General features: G+C 36.2%; 1 protein-coding gene across 3 annotated transcripts in view; it reads left to right on the top strand.

Moving 5' to 3' along the window:
* STXBP5 (syntaxin binding protein 5) overlaps positions 1 to 13,633 on the top strand; it is a 170,945-nt gene extending 157,312 nt beyond the window's left edge. For 2 of the 3 annotated variants that reach the window (XM_047769986.1, XM_047769988.1), the window contains 2 exons: positions 5,148 to 5,368; positions 7,292 to 13,633. In XM_047769986.1, the coding sequence (XP_047625942.1) occupies positions 5,148 to 5,368; positions 7,292 to 7,333 (263 nt within the window). In that variant the 3' untranslated portion in view covers positions 7,334 to 13,633. Of the gene's footprint in view, positions 1 to 5,147; positions 5,369 to 7,291 lie in introns of those variants that run through there. The other variant, XR_007133504.1, reaches the window with a different exon arrangement.
* The last annotated feature ends 5,920 nt before the right edge of the window (positions 13,634 to 19,553 follow it).

Genomic DNA, 19,553 nt, shown 5'->3' with positions numbered 1-19,553 from the left:
TCTAGCATTGCCCTGAACTGTGGGGTAGATCGCAGAGGCAGCTCGGATCCCAAGTTGCTGTGGCTCTGGTGTAGGCTGGCAGCTGTAGCTCCAGTTAGACCTCGAGCCTGGGAACCTCCATATGCCACGGGTGTAGGCCTGAAAAGACAAAACAAAACAAAAAAGATTTTTGCAGACCAGTGAAGTCCTCAGTACCTGGCAGATTCAAATGAAACTGTTCTAGCAAGAAAGAGAACATAGTCCAAGTCCTCAAATTATTTCTAAAAATAATTTTTCAAATATGTAGTCAGCTAACCAGGATACTAGGAGTCAACACTATGGTCAATAAAACAGAAAAAGCAGAGGCAGAGTTGCAGTACTTCAAATATTGGAGTCCTAAAACACTATAAAATAATTATGCATATTATGTTTAATAGGATAAGTACCATGCCAGAACATTTTATCAGGTAACTGAAAACTATGTAATCCATAACAATAAATGTGTAAAAGACTAAAATGAAATGCTAGAACTAAAAGATTCAAGAACTGAAATTAAAAGCTTAGTGAATGACTTGGACCACACACAAATTAGATACAACTGAAGAAAGAATTACTTAGGTCAAAATGAAACATTCAGAATGTGTCAGAGAAACAAAAAAGTAAAATACAGAGGAGATGATAAAAGAAATAGAAGTTACTGTGAGAAGCTCTAACATATGTTTAGATCTTCTGAAGAAGGAAATAGGCAAGAATGTGAAGAAGAATCAATATATAAAGAAATATGGCTAGGGAGTTCCCTCTGTGGCTTGGTGGGTTAATGACCTGGCATTGTCTCTGTGACGATGTGGGTTTGATCACTGGCCTGGTGCAGTGGGTTAAGGATCCAGCATTTCTGCAGCTGCAGTGTAGGTCACAGCTGCAGCTCAGATTTGATCCCTGGCTGGGGAACTTCCATATGCCCCAGGGTGATCCAAAAATAAAAAAAAGAAAGAAAAGAAATATGGCTGGAAATTTATGCCAGCTCAAACATTCAAGAAGCTTAAGGAATTCCAAGAAGGATTTTTTTTTTTAATCCACAGATAGGTAGGTCACATGAAAATAATGGGTGTCAAAAACAATGAAAGAAACGTTTAAAGAGGTTAGAGGAAAATGATAGTTACCTTTTAACAAGCCATGGACTGAGTTTGCAACAGCCAGTGTAGTGGGATACCTTCTAAATATTGACAGAAGGTAGCACTTCATCTAGAATTCTGTACTTAAAATATTTGTCAAGAATGAGAGTTTTGGACAAGTGAACAAATAAAATAAGCCTCACTACCCATTAAAGGGAATTCTAAAAGATGTACTTCAAATAGAGGGAAAATCATCTTGCTGAAATGTCAGAAATATAGGAAACCGTGGAAAGAAAGTAATAAATATAAGCATAATTATCATGATCCTTATAAACTGTAAAACAGGGTCTTATATACGTATACATACATAAATAAACAGTATGAGCCAAAATATTGCGTAAAATCAAGGGAGTTAGAACGGGTAAATGGATTTAAGGTCTCATGAGATCCCTGCATTTTTTTAGATTTGTAAAAAAAAGTATGCATATAGAAAGGACACATGTTGTCATTTCTGGAGTGACCTGTAACCTAGAAAAGTAGTACATAACTTCCAGATGAATAGCAGGAAAATGACAGTCCTTCCAAAAGGAGGGAAAAAAGAACACAAAACAGGTGGGATAAATAGAAAGCACCTGAAGGATGGTAGATTTATGTAAATATAAATAACCATAGTAAATATAAGAATAAATGTTCGATTTAAAAGATTATCAAGACTAACTTTTTAAAAAAGGAAAAGTATATTGCTTACAGAAGACACATATAAAACATAAGAGCACAGAAAGATTGAAAATTTAAAAGAAAAGCAGGAACAAAATGAATCATCTGGTACAACTATGTTAATGTCAGAAAGAATAAACATTAAAGCTAAAATTTATATGGAAATTCTAAGGGTCTCACTACTGAGCATTGTACTAAAGATTGTAACCAGGGCAATTAGGCAAGAAAAGGAAATAAAGGCATACAGTTTGGAATGGAAGAAGTAAAACTATCTCTGTTCTCAGGTGATGTAACCTTGCATTTGGAAAATCTTAAGGAAACCACACCAAAGAATATATATGTATGTAAAGAATCAATTTCATTTCTATACACTATCAATGAACAAACCAAAAATTAAATTAAGAAAATAATTTCATTTATAATAGCATCAAAAAGATGAAAGACTTAGGGATAATTTAACAAAAGAAGTGTAAAACACATACTAAAAACTTAGAACTCCATTTAAAGAAATTAAAACAAATAAATTGATTGATTTGGTCTTGGATTGAAACATATAATACTGCTAAGATGGCAACACTCCCCAGGTAGATCTCTCCATTCAACACAATCCATGTCAAAGTCCAAGCTGGTTTTCTGTAGAAAGAAACAAGCTGTTCCTAAGATTCATATAGAAATGGAAAGGATCCAGAATAGCCACACAAAAACAAAATTTTTTGAAAGAAGAACAATGCAGGACTCACACCACATTTTTGATTTCCAAAGTTGCTACAAAGATGTAATTATCAAGATAGTGTAGTGCTGGCTACAGGATAGACACATAGGCCAATGGACTAGACTTGAGAGTCTTGAAATAAGCCCATATCTGTATGGTCAATTAATTTTCTACAAGGATGCCAAGAAAATTCAATGGTGAAAAGAAGGTCTTTTCAACAGATGGTATTGGGACACCCGGGTAGCCACATGCAAAAGAATGGAGTTAGACCCTGATCTCACACCATACACAAAAATTAACTCAGAGTGGATCAAAGACCTTAGTGTAAGAGCTAAACCATAGAACTCTTAGAAGAAAATATAATTATAAATCTTTGTGACCTTAGACAATGGTTTCTCATATGCACCCCTAAATTACAAGCAACCAAAGAAAAAAAAATGGGTAAATTAAATTTCGTTAAAATTAAAAATCAGGAGTTTCCGTCATGGCTCAGTGGTTAAGGAATCCGACTGGTATCCATGAGGTTGCGGGTTTGATCCCTGGCCTTGTTCAGTGGGTTAAGGATCTAGCGTTGCCATGAGCTGTGGTGTAGGTCGCAGACGCGGCTTTGATCCAGCACTGCTGTGGCTCTAGCACAGGCTGGCAGCTACAGCTCCAATTAGACCCCTAGCCTGGGAAACCTCCGTGTGCCGCGGGTATGGCCTTAGGAAAAAAAAAAAGACAAAAAAATTAAAAATCAAAAATCATAATCTGATAAGAGTCTAATATCCAAAATATAAAAAGAATTCTTACAACTCAACAATAAAAAAACCAAATAGACCAATTTTTAAATGGACGAAGGATTTGAATAGTCTTTTCTCAGAAGAAAATATACAAACGGACAATAAACACATAAAAAGATGCTCAACATCATTTGTCATTAAAGAAATGCAAATCAAAACCACAATGAAATACCACTTCACACTTACTAGGGTGGTTGTAGTAGAAAGACAGTAATAAATCTTCACAAGAATATGGAGAAATCAAAACCCTATACAGTGCTGGTGGAAATATAAAATAATGTAACCTATTTGGAAAGCTCTGGCAGTTCCTCAAGTTAAACATAAAGTTATGTGACCCAACAATTCCATTCCTAGGCATACCCCCAAGACAATTGAAAAATACATGTTCGCACAAAAACTTGTACCACTGTTCACAGCAGCGTTGTTCATAATAGCCAAAAAGTGGAAACAGCTCAGATGTCCATCAGCTGACGAATAAACAAAATGTCATGTATCCATCTCCATCTACTGTCATAAGTGACAGTGGAACATCATTCCGTTATTAAGAAGGATGAAGTAGTGATCCATGCTGCATTACAGTTGAATCTGGACATTAAGTGAAAGAAGCCAGACACAAAAGCCTACACAGTGCATGAATCCACTTGTAGGAAATATTCAAAATAGGGAAATTTATGGAGCCAGGAACTGAGAAGAGGGGGGAATGAAAAGTGACTGCGAATAGTCATGCGACTTGGGTTGTTTTTTTGGTTTGGGGGTTTGTTTTGTTTTTGAGTAATGAAAATGTTTGAGAATTAATGATACTAGTTGCACAACCTTCTGAATAAACTGACAGTTATTGAATTGTTCTGGGATAACTTTCGTGGTATGTGAATTATATTTCTAAAGAAAGAAATGTACACCTAAGGAAGAAGAATCTGACATCAGTCTGTAATAGAATTTAAGACTTTTGCAGTGATCTAGGTGTTGGTCATCAGGGTCTAGATTACAAAGGGAAAGGAATCAATGAATTCCTGAAATATTTTGAAAGAAAAATCTGATCTCTTTGGTAAATGACAAGATAAATGGAAAGAAAGAAAGAGATGTGGTTATGTATGACTTTTGGAGACTGAAAAGAAATACTTAATAAGTTCCACATTTTTCTTCTAAGCCTAAGCATAATATTTTTAAGTAACAGAAAGTGTGGTGAAAATAAGCTAAAACAAATATGTGTATTTAAATTTAAATACATGTCTTTGAATTTAAATATCTTTGATTTAATTTATCTTTAAATTTTTGGACACATGAGTAGTTTTTTTACTGTTACATAAATTGCTATCAGTGTACCCATTACTCCTTTCAACAAATAATTACCAGTCACTTTTTACTCAAGATCTATTATATAAACTAGTATAGAATAGAATATTTGTTAACATATGTTATGTTACATACATTTGAAAAAGTATCTACAGATTATTAAAACAATCATATAAAAAATGCATTGAGGGCGAGTTCCTGTTGTGGCTCAGTGGTTAATGAACCCGACTAGTATCCCTGAGGATGCAGGTTCAATCCCTGACCTTGCTCAGTGTTGCCGTGAGCTGTGGTGTAGGTCACAGACGCGTCTCAGATCTGGCATTGCCCTGACTGTGGTGTAGGCCAGCAGCAGCAGCTCCAATTTGACTCCTAGCCTGGGAACTTCCATATTCCGCATGTGCCACCATAGAAAGCAAAGAATAAAAAAGCATTCATTATAAAGTAAAATGTATGTAAATATTTCCATTGTTGGTTGTGTGTTAATGCTCTCGGGTAGTAGGACTTTAAAGTTTTCATTTTCTGGGTTGCTCTTCCATTTATCTCATTGTTCAGTTGGAGAATCATCCTCGGGAAAGGCTTCAAGGAGTCTTGCCCAGCATATCCCTGGCCCTGGTGGCATTGAAGGTGTGAAAGGAGCGGCATCTGGAGTTGTTGGTGAATTGGCACGGGCCAGGTTGGCACTAGATGAAAGAGGGCAGAAACTTGGTGACCTGGAAGAAAGAACCGCAGCTATGTTATCCAGTGCAGATTCATTTTCCAAACATGCTCACGAGGTACGTCTATCCAGCAAATATTTAAGCCAAAAACCTAGTGTGAAAATTACTGTATTTTTATAGCAGTTGTATTTCTACACGTGAATTTTCATGCATCTTCTGTACAGTTGCAAATTCCTTATTTTTGCCACCAGAGGGAACCATTACAAGAATGTGTCCCCGTAGCCTTTGGTCTCTTACTAAAGTTTATAAATTTCGAAGGAACCTGCTCACCTTTAGGCATTTTGTAAATAAAGTCAGTGGCTTTCGAACAGTTTCTTAAGCAATGCAATTACAATGCTGATTTTCCTAAACATCTCAGATTCTACTATCACCTTCTCTTCGAGAAGGAAATAATTTGCCTCGATTCTTTAAGTAGATCTAAATAGCTGAATTTTGCAAATATTTTTATTCAATGAAGCAATACTAAATCTGTCTGTAGACCAGTTCATACAGAGGAGTAATGAGGTGCATTTTTGCAGCGAATTCATCTTGATGAACTAGGAAGTTGTGGTGGAGTTTAAAAGCAGATATTTCGAAGTAGGGGATCTCTAACCCTCTCACAAATATGCTGTTAGCCAGTATAGTACCCTTGAAAAACTCAATTTAAAGGCTGTTGGGGGAATACCCATTCTTCATTTTGACACACAGGTCTGCCACTCCTTGCTGCTTTATACTTGAGTACCTCACATATTTAGCTTCTGGCCTAGCCCTCAAGGACATTTTGAATTTATGATCTGAAGAAACCCTATTAAGGTTATCTTGTATTGGAGTACGACTCTATCAGTAATAGATTTTCTTTAACTTTTCAGTTAAAAGTCATCTCTTCCTTGCTCAATAATATTGACACCTAGAATGCATGAAAGAGGCACCTTGCTGTAGGAGAGGTTTGTCCAGACTTTCACAGAGCTTTGGAGACCCTTTGCGACTCCTTGTACTAGGCTGACACACCTCAAGTATAGGCAGTGCCTTCTATCTAGGTCAAGAATTTTGCTGGCGTAACCCTGTACCTCACTGTGATCTCAAAGGTATATAAATAACACTTATGTCAGTTTCAGAATATATCTGCTGTCTAAATATTTAGCAGAGAGCTCAATCTAGAGTTTATAGCTTTTCCCTTGTACTAAATGTTGTTGCCGAGCCATACGTATTTGAGGGTCTAAGAAAGGCAGTCCATTGAAGTGGGTGGTTAAGATCATGGGTTCTTGAATTAGACTACTATGAGTCAGATCCCACTTTTACCATTGTGTTACCTTGGTTAAGCCTTGGCTTCTTCATCTATAAAATAGGGAGAATAGTAATGCTTAACCCCTAGAGTTGTGAGGACCTGGTGAAATCATCTAGGGAAAGTGTGTCACTCAGTGCCTGGCTCAGTAAGTGCCCAGTAAATTGTAGGTGGCAGCAGTAGTAATTTCAGCCTTTCATTCCCCAGGTTCTTTAAGGATTGTTTTTAGTTCTCTTTAGAGAACTGAAAGTTATCTAATTTTTTAAGTTATTAGCTTAGGTCACCAGAGAATGCACTGAGCTAAGTTGTGGCACAGTGGGTTAGTGATCCGGCTCATCTCTCTGCTGTTGCCAGTTCAATCCCCCACCCAGCGCAGTGGGTTAAGGATCTGGTGTTGCTATAGCTTTGGCATAGGTCACACATGAGGCTGGGAACTTCCATATGCCATGGGTACTACCAAAAAAAAAAGAAAAAAGAAGAAGAAGAAGATTTACGTATGTCTTCAAGAAATGAAAGGACCTTCAAAGCTAGTACTTTGTATTAGGGTCTTTTTTCCTTGAAATAGAACGTTTCTTACTTCTTGCTTTCAATATAAATACTACAAATAGAAACTAGAGAAGATTTCAGAATGATAGAATGTTTGGGAAAATTATAAAAAGTAGTTATCAATGTTATTCTGGCATTTTTAAAACATGTTTTTCGTGTTTTCTCCCCTTTAGATGATGTTGAAATACAAAGATAAGAAGTGGTACCAGTTCTGACAACCAGAAATCCAACCAGGTTCAGCTTCAGCCAGAAGGAAAAGGAATTTTCCTTTTTTAGTTTCTTGATTTCATTTTAGGAAAGTTAACCTTAAGGGGATGTTCATCACTGGATACTCTTCTTTCCTAGCACAACCATGCACTGTTTTACCTCGTGTGGCTTTGCTGAGGGCTGTTCACATGCACTCCAGGTGGAGTATATGGTGGAAGCCAGCCATGACTTGACATTCTGGGAACAAAGATGATCACTTGTTTCAAGTAGAAAAAGAGAGGGATGTTGAGGAGACAAGGCAGGGACTCTTCCTGGATCATTCCTGTGTAAAACTTTGATACGCCAAAAGATCCTGTGCTGTTGTATCTGCCATCAGTGTTTGACCTCTTTGAGGGAGAGGCACTAAGTCAGAAGTCCTGAAGCTGAAATAATTATATTTGTGTCATTGACTGAATCCAAAACTGCTGTCTTGGACTTCTTCCCTCCCTTCAACTGACTGGTCATCAGTATCATTAGTGAAAAAGAAACAAACTGTTTGTTACCATATCTTTAGACAGATAAGCTGAATGGTGGGCTTTAAATAATAAAAACATACACATAGTTGACTTGTGTATGTGTTACTCTTGGATTCTTGTTATTGTATACTTGTGTTTAGTCCATATTTTGTCAAAAGCAAAACAAGGCGATACATCACTTTTCATTGAAAAGAAAAGTGTAGAGCATGACTGAACTGCTCATCATTCTGGGAGTTTCCATGTAGTGGCTATGCAGTGTGGAAAGTAAGAAGAACCTCCATTGTGGTGAGGAGAATACTTCAATGTCCCTTGTCCTTGTTCTCATTAATTCAGCTGAAGGTGGATTTGACCAAAATAGTTACTGGTTAAATTTATAGAAATGTTGAAATTGGCTAAGTTTTTAATTTTGCTTGAATTTTTATAAAATGTTTAACCCAATGTACCTTTGCATCATTTAATTAAAATTGCTTAAAAAAAAGTTTCATTATTTTGAAAAATGCTCAGCTCCCTTTTTAAAAGGCCCTTTATTTGCTAACAGTTCCGGTAAACTCAGGTGATGAGCCAATTAAATCTTAGTGCACATGCTGTCGCATGGAAATAAATCATAAGCATCCATTGTCAACAATTATCTATGTAAGAGTCTAGTCTGATGACCTACAAAATATTTTCTGTAGAAATATACTATAAATCTGTATATGTCCTTTCAAGGCTTTAAAAAGCCAAAAGGATAGGAAGATATGTACACCTTGGCAACTAAATTATTTCTATATCGGGGTTTAAAGCAAATGAGACCATCAGTGGGCAATAAATAATTGGTTCCTAGAATAGCATGCAGACAGAAAAGGGGAGATTTGATAGATGTGGTTTATAAGCCCAACTCTGCAGGCTCATCTGAGATTATTACTGATAAAGCAACAAAGGAAGAATAATATAGAAGCATTATACTTAACAAAATTTAAATATTTTCTTCTACAAAAAATTGTTTAAAACAGTTTTGTCCTTAAGAGGTAACCAGAGCACAAAGAGATAGCAAACACAATGGTTGTTTCTCTATCCCATACGATCATTAAAGGTATATGTAGAACACCTTAATTTCACAGTGTGTTATGCATTTTTCCTCTTTACTCTTCATTAACAAAGTTCTTATGTTTACATTTTATAATGTGCACTATGGGATATGAAAGTTTACATTAAAATTTAAATGTCATTAGGGAGGGATTAACTATATGTGATATTGATGAAGCCAAAAGAAATATTTTAAAAGAGTCATTTTCAAAAGTTTTTGAATTTGTAGAAAGTACCTATGAATAACATTTCTGTTTGGTTCATGTTAGCTATATGATGAACATTTAGCAGTTTACAGATTGCTTAATTTGTATCATACATTATCTAATAAATCCATTGTTCCACGATGTGTCACAGAAGTATGAGGCCATTTTTTAAAAGTACAGTTTTGTGAATATCATCAATAAAATCAGTAGTTACGGATCTGAAGTTAAGAAGCACTAAGTAATATATACTGGTTGATTCCCCATTCATGTGTAAGAGCATATTAGCTCCAGTTATTTAAGTTGCTGTGTTATTTTGTGTTCATTGTGTATCAACTTAATTTTCTATCAACTGTCATTTTTCCCGTTGTATATAAAATGAACCAATCTTGTAATTATTTTCAAATAGAGAAGTAGATACATTTACCTGAGATGGATTTTATAAGAAAAACCTTAAATCAATATTTCAAGCTATTTTATTTCATTTTTAAATTAATCTACAGATTATGCATAGCAAAGTAGAAACGTAGGATTAGAAAGCTTGAAGTATTTTTGAAAATAGGAAATAAGCTTCTTGGAGTTATAGTTGACTCAGTCTGTAGGTAAGAGACAGTCTGCAGTAATAACTAACCCAGGGAATTTACCGTAATTTGAGAGGTAACATCTCTATTTTTTTTCTAACGCAAAAAGTTATAGTCACCAGCAAGCCAAGATTTCAGGAAAAACCAAAAAAAAAAAAAATCAAAATAGAAAATATTAGAAAAATGAAAGGTTTTTGTGTGCTTTCTCCATATCCTCAAAACATTATTCTTTGTTGCATTTGTCCTTGGCTCTAAAAATCATTGAAGTATTCATTGATTAGCGTTTTGTCAATAGGAAGTAGTTTCCCACTATGTAACCACATATCTGGTTCATTTCACACTTCAAGCTAAAAATCCTTATGTATTTGCTTAGAAGTTTATTTGAAATCTTATAGTCTAACAACTTCTGTAATATTACATCTGTTTGAGTTTTGCATCATCTTAATTCCCTTGGTTTGCATTTCAGTTGTATAAAGTGTTTCCAAAAATGGTTATAGCTATAACTGAGTTATTAACTAACTTCTTAATTTTGATTTTTATGGATGTGAAAAATGCTGCTAATTGTCTGTTATGTGTAGTATATTACAATTTAATTAAGTACAGTACTTTAAAGAAAGAAGCCTTTCTTTTGCTTAGAACTTAATTGTAGGTTTTTCTGAAGTTATTTCATGTAGATATGTGTTTTAAACAAGTCTGAAAGTGTTACATACTTTTAGGTTATAGGGGCTGGTGAGAAGACAGCTGAGGAAAGGAAAAACATGTGAAAGACTCCATGGAGTTCAAAGTTTTACCCTGAGTTCCATATTCCATATATGTTTTTGCTTAAGGCATTTTCTCATGTGACATTAGAAGAGCTATATCCAAAGGAAAATTTTTTGTGGCAAAGATTTATTTTACATTTTAACTTTTGGGGTTTTGTTTATTTGTTTTTGCAGAATAAAGAGCACTGAACTTTAAACTTGAATTTTTTCTGCACTTTTTTAGGTAATGAAAACTTTTTATTATCATTTAATCCACATTTCTCCATTCAAATCAAGTGACATATATGTATAAAACTTACCAAAATCATGAATATGCTGCTAGCTGCACCTTAAACAAACTGGTCATAGTTTTAAAACCTTCAGTAGGGTTTTATATAGTTTTCAAGGATTAAAAAATTAGTAAAATCATTTGCTGTTCGTTTCAGTGTTCTAGGTCTTAAATTATTGCAACACTTTCAGATTTGTTTTAAGATCATACAATAACATGTTATATTTATACATACTGCTAAAGAATATACTTTTAGTTTTAAAATGGAATTTTTATAAATGTACTCTTTAATTTTAAAAATGGTGAACTTGTTAAGTTTTAAGTCAAAGTACTTAAAAAGTATGTATATTATCCATACAAAAGTTATGTTTTACGCTTATAATAAGAAATATGGTATCTCATATCGAGATACAGTTAATTTTAAACAATCATACATCACTCGAAAGTCTTCACACATGACAGGAAAGTTATCATTACTATGGCTTAAAAAGAAACCCTCTATTAAGCATTTTTCAAATATTTTATTTTGAGGAAAATTCCCACACCAATAATTGCAAGATCTTTCTCATTAGCTGCAGCTTTGCTGTTGGATGCCTACCTTACCTATTGTTTTTAAATATATACATATATATATATTTAAAATAGTTTTCCAGGTATTTTCTTCTACCTTTTTTAAAAATAAATTTCCAAAAATGAAAACCGAGTTTATGTATTTTTGTCAACGAAGGTTTTTATTTTGTAGTTTATAGAATTTGTTCCTTATCAGTTTGATACTTGATCAATATTCCTAGGCTTTTTAATCTGCATTTACTTTGAAAAAGAGCACTTCTCTATCTTAAGTGTCCTCCTTTTTTCTTTTCCCTTCTAGGGTGTTTGCTCTCTTGAATTGAAGTCTATGCCCATAATTTTTTTTTCATTTGAAAATGAATGTGAAGTACTGTTTACAGCTTTTGTTAATTATACTTTTCATCACTCTGATCAATTTCTTGTAAAGTGCTATGGGAATTCTTTTTCCTATGAATATTAATGATCTTACTACTACCGCAGAAGTTTTAAAGGTTCTGTGGACAGAAAATAGTTGTAACAACAACAGCAACCACAAAAATTACAGGTAAAACTTTAGCTTATGTTTCTCAGCTGAATTACATGGTTTTAATAACTTCCCAGTTATCAGGGTTGTAACATTGCTTTCTTCAGTTACTACCACAGTCTTAAATTATTAGGCACAAATCATTTACAAATTGAGAACAGTAGTCCAGGGCTACGTGTAATTTCTTTTCATTTACATCAGAAAAATCATGAATGTCAGTTTTGCCAGTATTTCACAATGAGGCTCATAGTTTAAAATTTTATAGTGTGTGAGTTGTAAATAAATCAGTATTAATTTATTATAGATTGTTTGGCTCAGGCATTTAAAATGGATATAGGCTAATGGCCATGGAATCCTATTTTTTTTAAGACTTTTGCAATGTGTTGTTTAAATTCTGCTTCAACTGAAGACAATGTAAGGAGTTGAAAATATATTTAGCATATCAACAGAAAGCAATGCAAAGAGGGTAAATCATGTTTTAAATTTTTAATTTTTTTTTTTGTAAATAAATGGTACTGTGATCCTTTAGGTGTGACCTCTGCTTAACATGGTATTTAGCACCAGAAAAACATTTTGCTTTCTAGTTATACTGTTGGTTCATTGTAAATGCAACACCAAAAACAATATTTAAAAGAGCAAGATTAAGTTTTCTAACACTGTCCACTTCAGGGGCAAGCATGCTTGGTATAGAGCTTGAGCTTGTATACAACTTAAACTGTACATGCAGGTAGTTTTCAGTTGCTGCACTCTTTTTTTTTTTTTCCAGATCTTGCTCCGTCCAGTAACTATCTCAAAGGTGATTGCTGGAATATGCGTTTTAAATATGATTTAAAAACCCATCTCTGTACTGTTTCCTTTAAAACAAACAAAAAAAGCACTATCGCAAACACAAACGTGTTAAAATTTATAGTTATTTTGCATTCCTGTACTTTACAGACTGTCATCACAGCAAAGGTTTAAAATTAGGTAATGAAATATTTTTGTAAATAAATACCGTTAAGCTGGTATTTTAAAAAAAATGTATTATAAATTAATGTTTCTGGAAAATGTTCATATATATGTATATGAATGTCTCTTTATGCTGAAGGGCTCTGATTGGGCAAAATAAAATACTCTAATCTCTCCTGAAACTAAATAAGCCCTTTGTTCTCGAAAATTTGTTTTAATTTTTTTCTCTGAATTGTGGAATTCATCCAGTAGTTTAACATAAGTAAATAATACAGTAGATTTCTAATCTGCAAAAAAGTCAAGTTAATCATGTAATTCAAGTAAAACAAACTGTAGTTTTCTTAACTATCTAGACTTTTTGGTAAAAGTCACCTGCCCCTGCATTGGGTGGGGAGTACAGTAAAGGCTGAGGGTCCAGACAGCAGGTGCTGGCAGATGGAAGGTATCTTGGCCTTGAGTGTGTACCAGAATCCTCAGCATCTTGTCAAAATGCAGATTTGGATTCCGAGCATCTGAGGTGGAGCCTGATGCGATGCTCCTGGTCTATAGAACATACTTGGAGTAGCAGGGCTGTAGATAATTTCCATAAATGGCACTTTACTGGTTAATATTGTTGGTATTAATTCCAGCTACTTGTTCCCAAAATGAACATCATATTAATGGGTATAGAATAATGTACCTCAAAGGAGACCAAACGTTCTTATCATTGTTTCCATTGCGCTTCAGAATAAAGAATATGGTAATTCTTACTAAGTTAAAGTTTGACTTTGAAATCTCTATCACCTTACTGCCCACATGGTGGCAGTCATGCCTCACCTTATTGTCTGTGCCTTTAACAAGAGGCATTTGCTGCATCAATGCCATCTAACAAGGGAAAACTGCAAGGGTTAATAACTTTTCATGATTGATACATTTCATCCAGGAAATTATTCAAGTCTTAGATATGGAACAGACAAAATATCTAAGTTATTTATTATAAAATGATATAGATCATTTTAGTAGTGATTCACTACCAATTATATTGTCAAAAGAAATTACAGTATTTTTTCCAGAAAATATACACATTGGAAGTTTTAAAAAGTAAAGAGATTGTCTTCATGTCTCTGTTCATGGCTTTTAGAAGAACCTTCATTTAGGGGTGTCCTGTTTAAGTGGTACAGTGCCATGCATTGTTTTAGACAGAAATATATTTATTGTAACTCTTCATAGGCATATATAAGATAATTCTGATTTTCTTCCACTATTTTAAAGATAATGTGATTGCTGTGTCACAATACTTTTTTTAGTTTTTGTGCAAATGTAACCTTTTAAAGAAGAAAAGATTTCTCAAAGTCATTTTGCTTTTTCAAATTTTAACATCAAGTGTTTAAAATCAATACACTAGCTTATATTCACTCAAAACGTAAGGAAATATTCTGACCTTTAGTCTTGGTCACATTATCTAATTGTATGTTATTTAAAAGACAGTTTTTAATCACTTTCTGAAAACAATAAAGATTACACATTTAATTAGTAAAAAAAGCTTCAGACAATACAGAATATTTCTACAGTTTTCCAGAAGAGTCTGAGCGCTTCATTTAAATATCAAACTCAGGTCCTTCATTTACTTGTCTGTTGCAAATTTCTGTCATCCATGAAGACCTAAAGTACAGGTGTTCTGAGGGTTGGTTAACCAACAGTGTTACTATTTCACAGTGAGTGTGTGTATGTGTGCCCCCAAACAGGAGACCCCTTTGTGCATCTCTCCCTGATTGATTTTATTTCTGAACATGTCCCTGTCCCTCCCTTTCTCTCTTCCCTGTCCCCTGTCCCCCATGCCTCTTACCCCAGATCTCTTTACTCTTCAGTAATCTTCATTTTAACCCAGCACGTTTCTTTGCCAAGTTTGGGCAGAAATAACTATAATTTCCTAAGTTTCTCAGGATCCCCCCTAAATGTTGGGTGAATTTGTAAAAATTTTTATAAGCGATAGTGCTATCCCTACTCTTTGTCGTAACCTCCAAACATAAAAATATCTCAAGTAAAGTAAAACAGCTTAGCACACACAAGTCCTGCGCTGAGACAGATTTTTCAAGCGTGAGCACTGAAGGGGTGTGAGGTGACAGTAAGCACCATTCTGGCGGCCCTCGGGGTCACTGGGGTGTCTAACCAGAGGATGACTTCACTTTCAAGATCAAAGATTTTGGACGTTTGCAGCAGAAACAAATCCAACTAGTATCCGTGAGGATGTGGGTTCGATCCCTGTCCTTGCTCAGTGGGTTAGGGATCTGGCATTGCTATGAGCGTCGGTGTAGGTCACAGACATAGCTAGAATCCTGCATTGCTGTGGCTGTGGTGTAGGCCAGCAGCTACAGCCCTGATTCAACCCCTAGCCTGGGAACCTCCATATGTGGAGGGTGCGGCCTTAAAAAATCAAACAAAAGATTTCAAGAAATCATTAGCATCACATGGGTGTAAAAATCAGAAGACTGTATTTCAGAAAATGTAACCTCTATGTTCCTTTAACAATAATATGACCACAGGTGCCATTAGTCAAAGCAGCAGTTCTCAAACTTGAGGATCAGAATCTCCTGGAAACCCTAAGGAAACACAAATTTCTGGGCCACAGCCCCAGAGTTTCTTACTCAGTAAGTCTGAGTCAGAAGAATTTGTTTCCCTCGAGTTCCTGGGTGATGCTGTTACTGCTGAATCACAGACCGCACTCTGAGAACCCTGATCTCCAGCAGTGCCCTAGAACCAGTCTCCCATTTGTATCACAGATATTCTGGATGTTTCCTTTACTATCCTCTAATGAAATTCACAGGTAATACATTTGCCTGTACATGTAATTTTTAAAAATCGGTGTAATAACCTAATATGCTAGAGATGTGAAATGGACGTGATTTATAATTTTTAAATTGTTTTTCATTTTGTAAATCCTAAGGTTATACACTATGAGAAAAACAAATTTCTGAAACACTTCCAATACGATGGCCCCCTTTTAGCACACTCTCCCACCCTTGTCCATGGGGACCACAGGGCCAGAGAATAAGGCCAGTCGTAAGACACATCTGAGAGGCTGTCAAAAATATGTTCATAAATGCTCTGCCATGGTGTAGATAAGAAAGTGTAGAAGTCCAGACTATTTAAATGCTAGTTAGGCTTTAGTTGTATTCCCATTAATTCTTCTTATAAGTTCATTTTCTCTTTTACATTTAATCCATGCCTTAGATCTAGTCAGAGTGGATGAGAAAGGCAGGACTTTGTAAATTTGTGCCTGAAGCTCACAAATCTTAATACCTGGTATGGTTCTAACAAAAACTCCCCTGGATAAGATGAAGCGGCGAATCTATTTATTCATTTATTTATTTATTTATTTATTGCTTTTTAGGGCCACACCCACAGCATGTGGGAGTTCCCAAGCTAGGGGTCGAATGGGACCAACAGCTGCTGTTCTACACCACAGCCACAGCCACAGCAACACAGGATCCGAGCCACGTCTGCAACCTACACCACCACTCATGGCAGTGCTGGATCCTTAACCCACTGAGCAAGGCCAGGGATTGAACCTGCATGCTCATGAATCCCAGTGCGGTTTGGTAACCACTGAGCCACAAAGGGAACTCCCAGTGAATCCATTTATAACATTCTATTACGTAACTTTTCTAATGGTTGGTCTAATGGAAAATTTATTTACTCCTTCTGATCAATCACCAAAACTCAGTGAATTTAACATTGGTTACATATTAGGCAAGCAGATTTGCCTCGTACTTCATTCCAAGTTCATTAGAAGTGGGCATTGGAGATCCCTGTTGTGGCTCAGCGGCAACAAACCCGACTAGTAATCATGAGGACGCAGGTTCGATCCTTGGCTTCACTCAGTGGGTTAAGGATCCAGCATTGCTATGAGCTGTGGTGTAAGTCTCAGACGTAGCTCAGATCCTGCATTGCTGTGGCTGTGGTGTAGGCTGGCAGCTGTAGCTCCGACTGGACCCCTAGCCTGGGAACCTCCATATGCTGCAGGCGAGGCCCTAAAAAGCAAAAAAATAAAATAAAAAAATTTTTTAATTAAATATTTTTTTAAAAAATTAGAAGTGGGCCTCCTTTCAAATGCCTAGCATGTTGCCTGAATATAAAGGCCAGTGTCACATCCCTGATTTAGTACTTGTTACACCAGTGAACTTTCCAAGTCACCCAACCTCTATTTGCCTGTTTCCTTATGTGTAAAACTAGCGTCTAAATATTGGCCTTTCCTACCCCACAGAGTACTTGTAGAAATATAATAAAATAACCTGAAAATTGTTAGAAAACAAAATTACCACACAAACACAAAGCTTTATGGCCTTAAAAATATTAGTCCCTTAGAAGCTCTGTGAATCAGAAACATATTTGAATAGGAAAGAACAAACAGCAAATCTGGTACCAGGATTAGCAAATCAGGTAATATTAAGACTGCTAAAAGCAGGATAAAAACAAATTGATACATTATCTTTAATAAAGTAATTAATAGAGAATCAATGCATTAAAATGTGTTTGAATGTAATAAGCACCTTTAGTTCAACCGAATTTCATCTTTGTGGTGTGTGACTCTAGGGAGGCAATTCGGGATGCATTTACTGTCAACTATCATCAAGATATAAGAGCTGATTAAAATTAATACATGGTTACCCTTCAAAATAGAACGACCTGAATCTCAGTGCCTGGCAATTTTTTGTAATAAATACATTCAAATGTATAAATGCTATTTTTTTCTCCCTGGGATAGGGAATAAATACTTTGGGGGGGGTAGTCACAGCATGGTTACCATATATTTTTCACAGAGCATTTATAAAATAACTCCATTTATAAATACAAAAATTGTCTGAATTTAGGATGTTGCTTTCCCATCCTTTCACAAAGCAACAGATAACCTTTCAAAGATTTTGTTTTCATTTAGCTGGTGAAAGAGGAACCAGATCAGGCCAAGGTCCAAGTCCTTTTTTGCTGTTTACCAACAATGTGACCTTATGTACTTCTAAAAATTCTTGTGTGTTCCTCCTTGCACAGGTCTTATTCAGGTGAACCTACTGGCCGCTCCATCTCAGGGGAGACAGTGTCTCAGGAAACACCATATGAAAATAATTTTAGAAGAATCCCACACTTGATGCTAAAAGGAACCCAATCCATAACCCCTTAAACACCTTTCACAGTTCTTCTCCTTTTGAATTTTTAATCGCTGTTTACTCTCCAAAGGCTTTAAAATGCCAAAACTTTCAACACGTTTTCCCCCAGCCCCACCCCACCCCTTTCTCTTAGACTCTGGCTCCCGGAAGTGCCTGAAGACCATCCAAACCGCCTTCCCCTCCTGAGTCTCAGGTTAAGATGCTCTCCCGTGTCGCTGCAGTCGCTGGACACTAGGGGGCGCTCTCTCAGGCCCTCTGTGGAGCCTGCCGGCCGGGCATCTCAACTACCAGGGCATCGTGGTGTGGGGCGCTCCACTAAATTCCAAAGGGAAATGGGGCCTTAGTTCCCCCTACTCTTAGCCCCTCAAACTTTTCAGCCAGTTCTGTCATTCCTCGAGTTTCCTTGAACCTAATCGCTGAAGAGTGTCAAGCTCAGAGCCCTGTCACCTTTCCCTATCCAGTCTCTAGGCTTATCATCTAGTCTAGACCAATAAGAGAAAAGTCATTCTCTATGCTTCCTGTTTAGGCCAGAACCCCAGCTCTTGACACTGAAACTCAAGCTGTCGTTTATTCAAACGCCTCCCTCCCCTTTATTTTTACCTCAAAGCTGTAGTCTATACTAAAGCTCCGACCTTCCATTTTGATATCCAAAATACTGCCTTTTTATTTTTTATTTTGTTGTTGTTGTTATTGTTGTTGTTGTTATTGTTGTTGTTGTTGCTGCTATTTCTTGGGCCACTCCCGCGGCATATGGAGGTTCCCAGTCTAGGGGTTGAATCAGAGCTACAGGCGCCAGCCTACACCACAGCCACAGCAATGCCAAATCTGAGCCGCGTCTGTGACCTACACCACAGCTCACAGCAATGCCGGATCCTTAACCCACTGAGTGAGGCCAGGGATCAAACCCGCATCCTCGTGGTTACTAGTTGGATTCATTTCCACTGAGCCACGACAGCAACTCCCATAAATACTGGATTTTTTTTTTTCTACAATATTTATTGGACACCAAGATGTGTAAGATCCTATTCTAAATATTGGAAATAGAAAAAGTGAACAAGACAAAGACCCTTCCCTGGAGTTTTTAATCCAGAGACACTACCATTTTTCCTTCTTTTCTTTGAGAATAACACTAATTTGAGGACACAGAGAGACAAGTACCTTTGCCCCTGAGTGAGAGGAAACAAGAATTTTTTTGTCTGTGAGATGAGGAAATACATCATTTAAAACATCACTACATTATCCCACCAGAAATAGTTATTAAGCACCTATTCTTCTATCTCAACATCCACATCCAATCTGACCAGCGCATCCTTTTTAACCTCACAAACGATTCCCAGATGTATCCCTTGTCTTTTTTTCCTGCTCGATGTCTGCCTCTGCTTCAGAGTTTTATTGATTCTGTTCCTAACTGGTCTTCCTTTTTCAGCCTCCTCTTTCTCCACTATATTCTATCCCAGCTCCAATTAAGCTGTTCCCTATTTAAATGTTTCAAAGGCTCCTCTGACCACCGATGGTGAAGTCAAAACCTTTAATTTGGCACCTTGGTTCCTGAACAATCAACCTTCCATGTTCCATGACTCTGGTACCATATACCAAACCCATTTCCAGCCATTACCGCCTGCCCTTGCAACACATGCTATCAATTCTCTGTGCCCT

The sequence above is a fragment of the Phacochoerus africanus genome, chromosome 2 (genome assembly GCF_016906955.1).
Source record: "Phacochoerus africanus isolate WHEZ1 chromosome 2, ROS_Pafr_v1, whole genome shotgun sequence".
Classification (NCBI taxonomy): domain Eukaryota; kingdom Metazoa; phylum Chordata; class Mammalia; order Artiodactyla; family Suidae; genus Phacochoerus; species Phacochoerus africanus.
The sequence above is the reverse complement of the archived record's forward strand: the minus strand, read 5'-3'. Positions and strand labels throughout refer to the sequence as shown.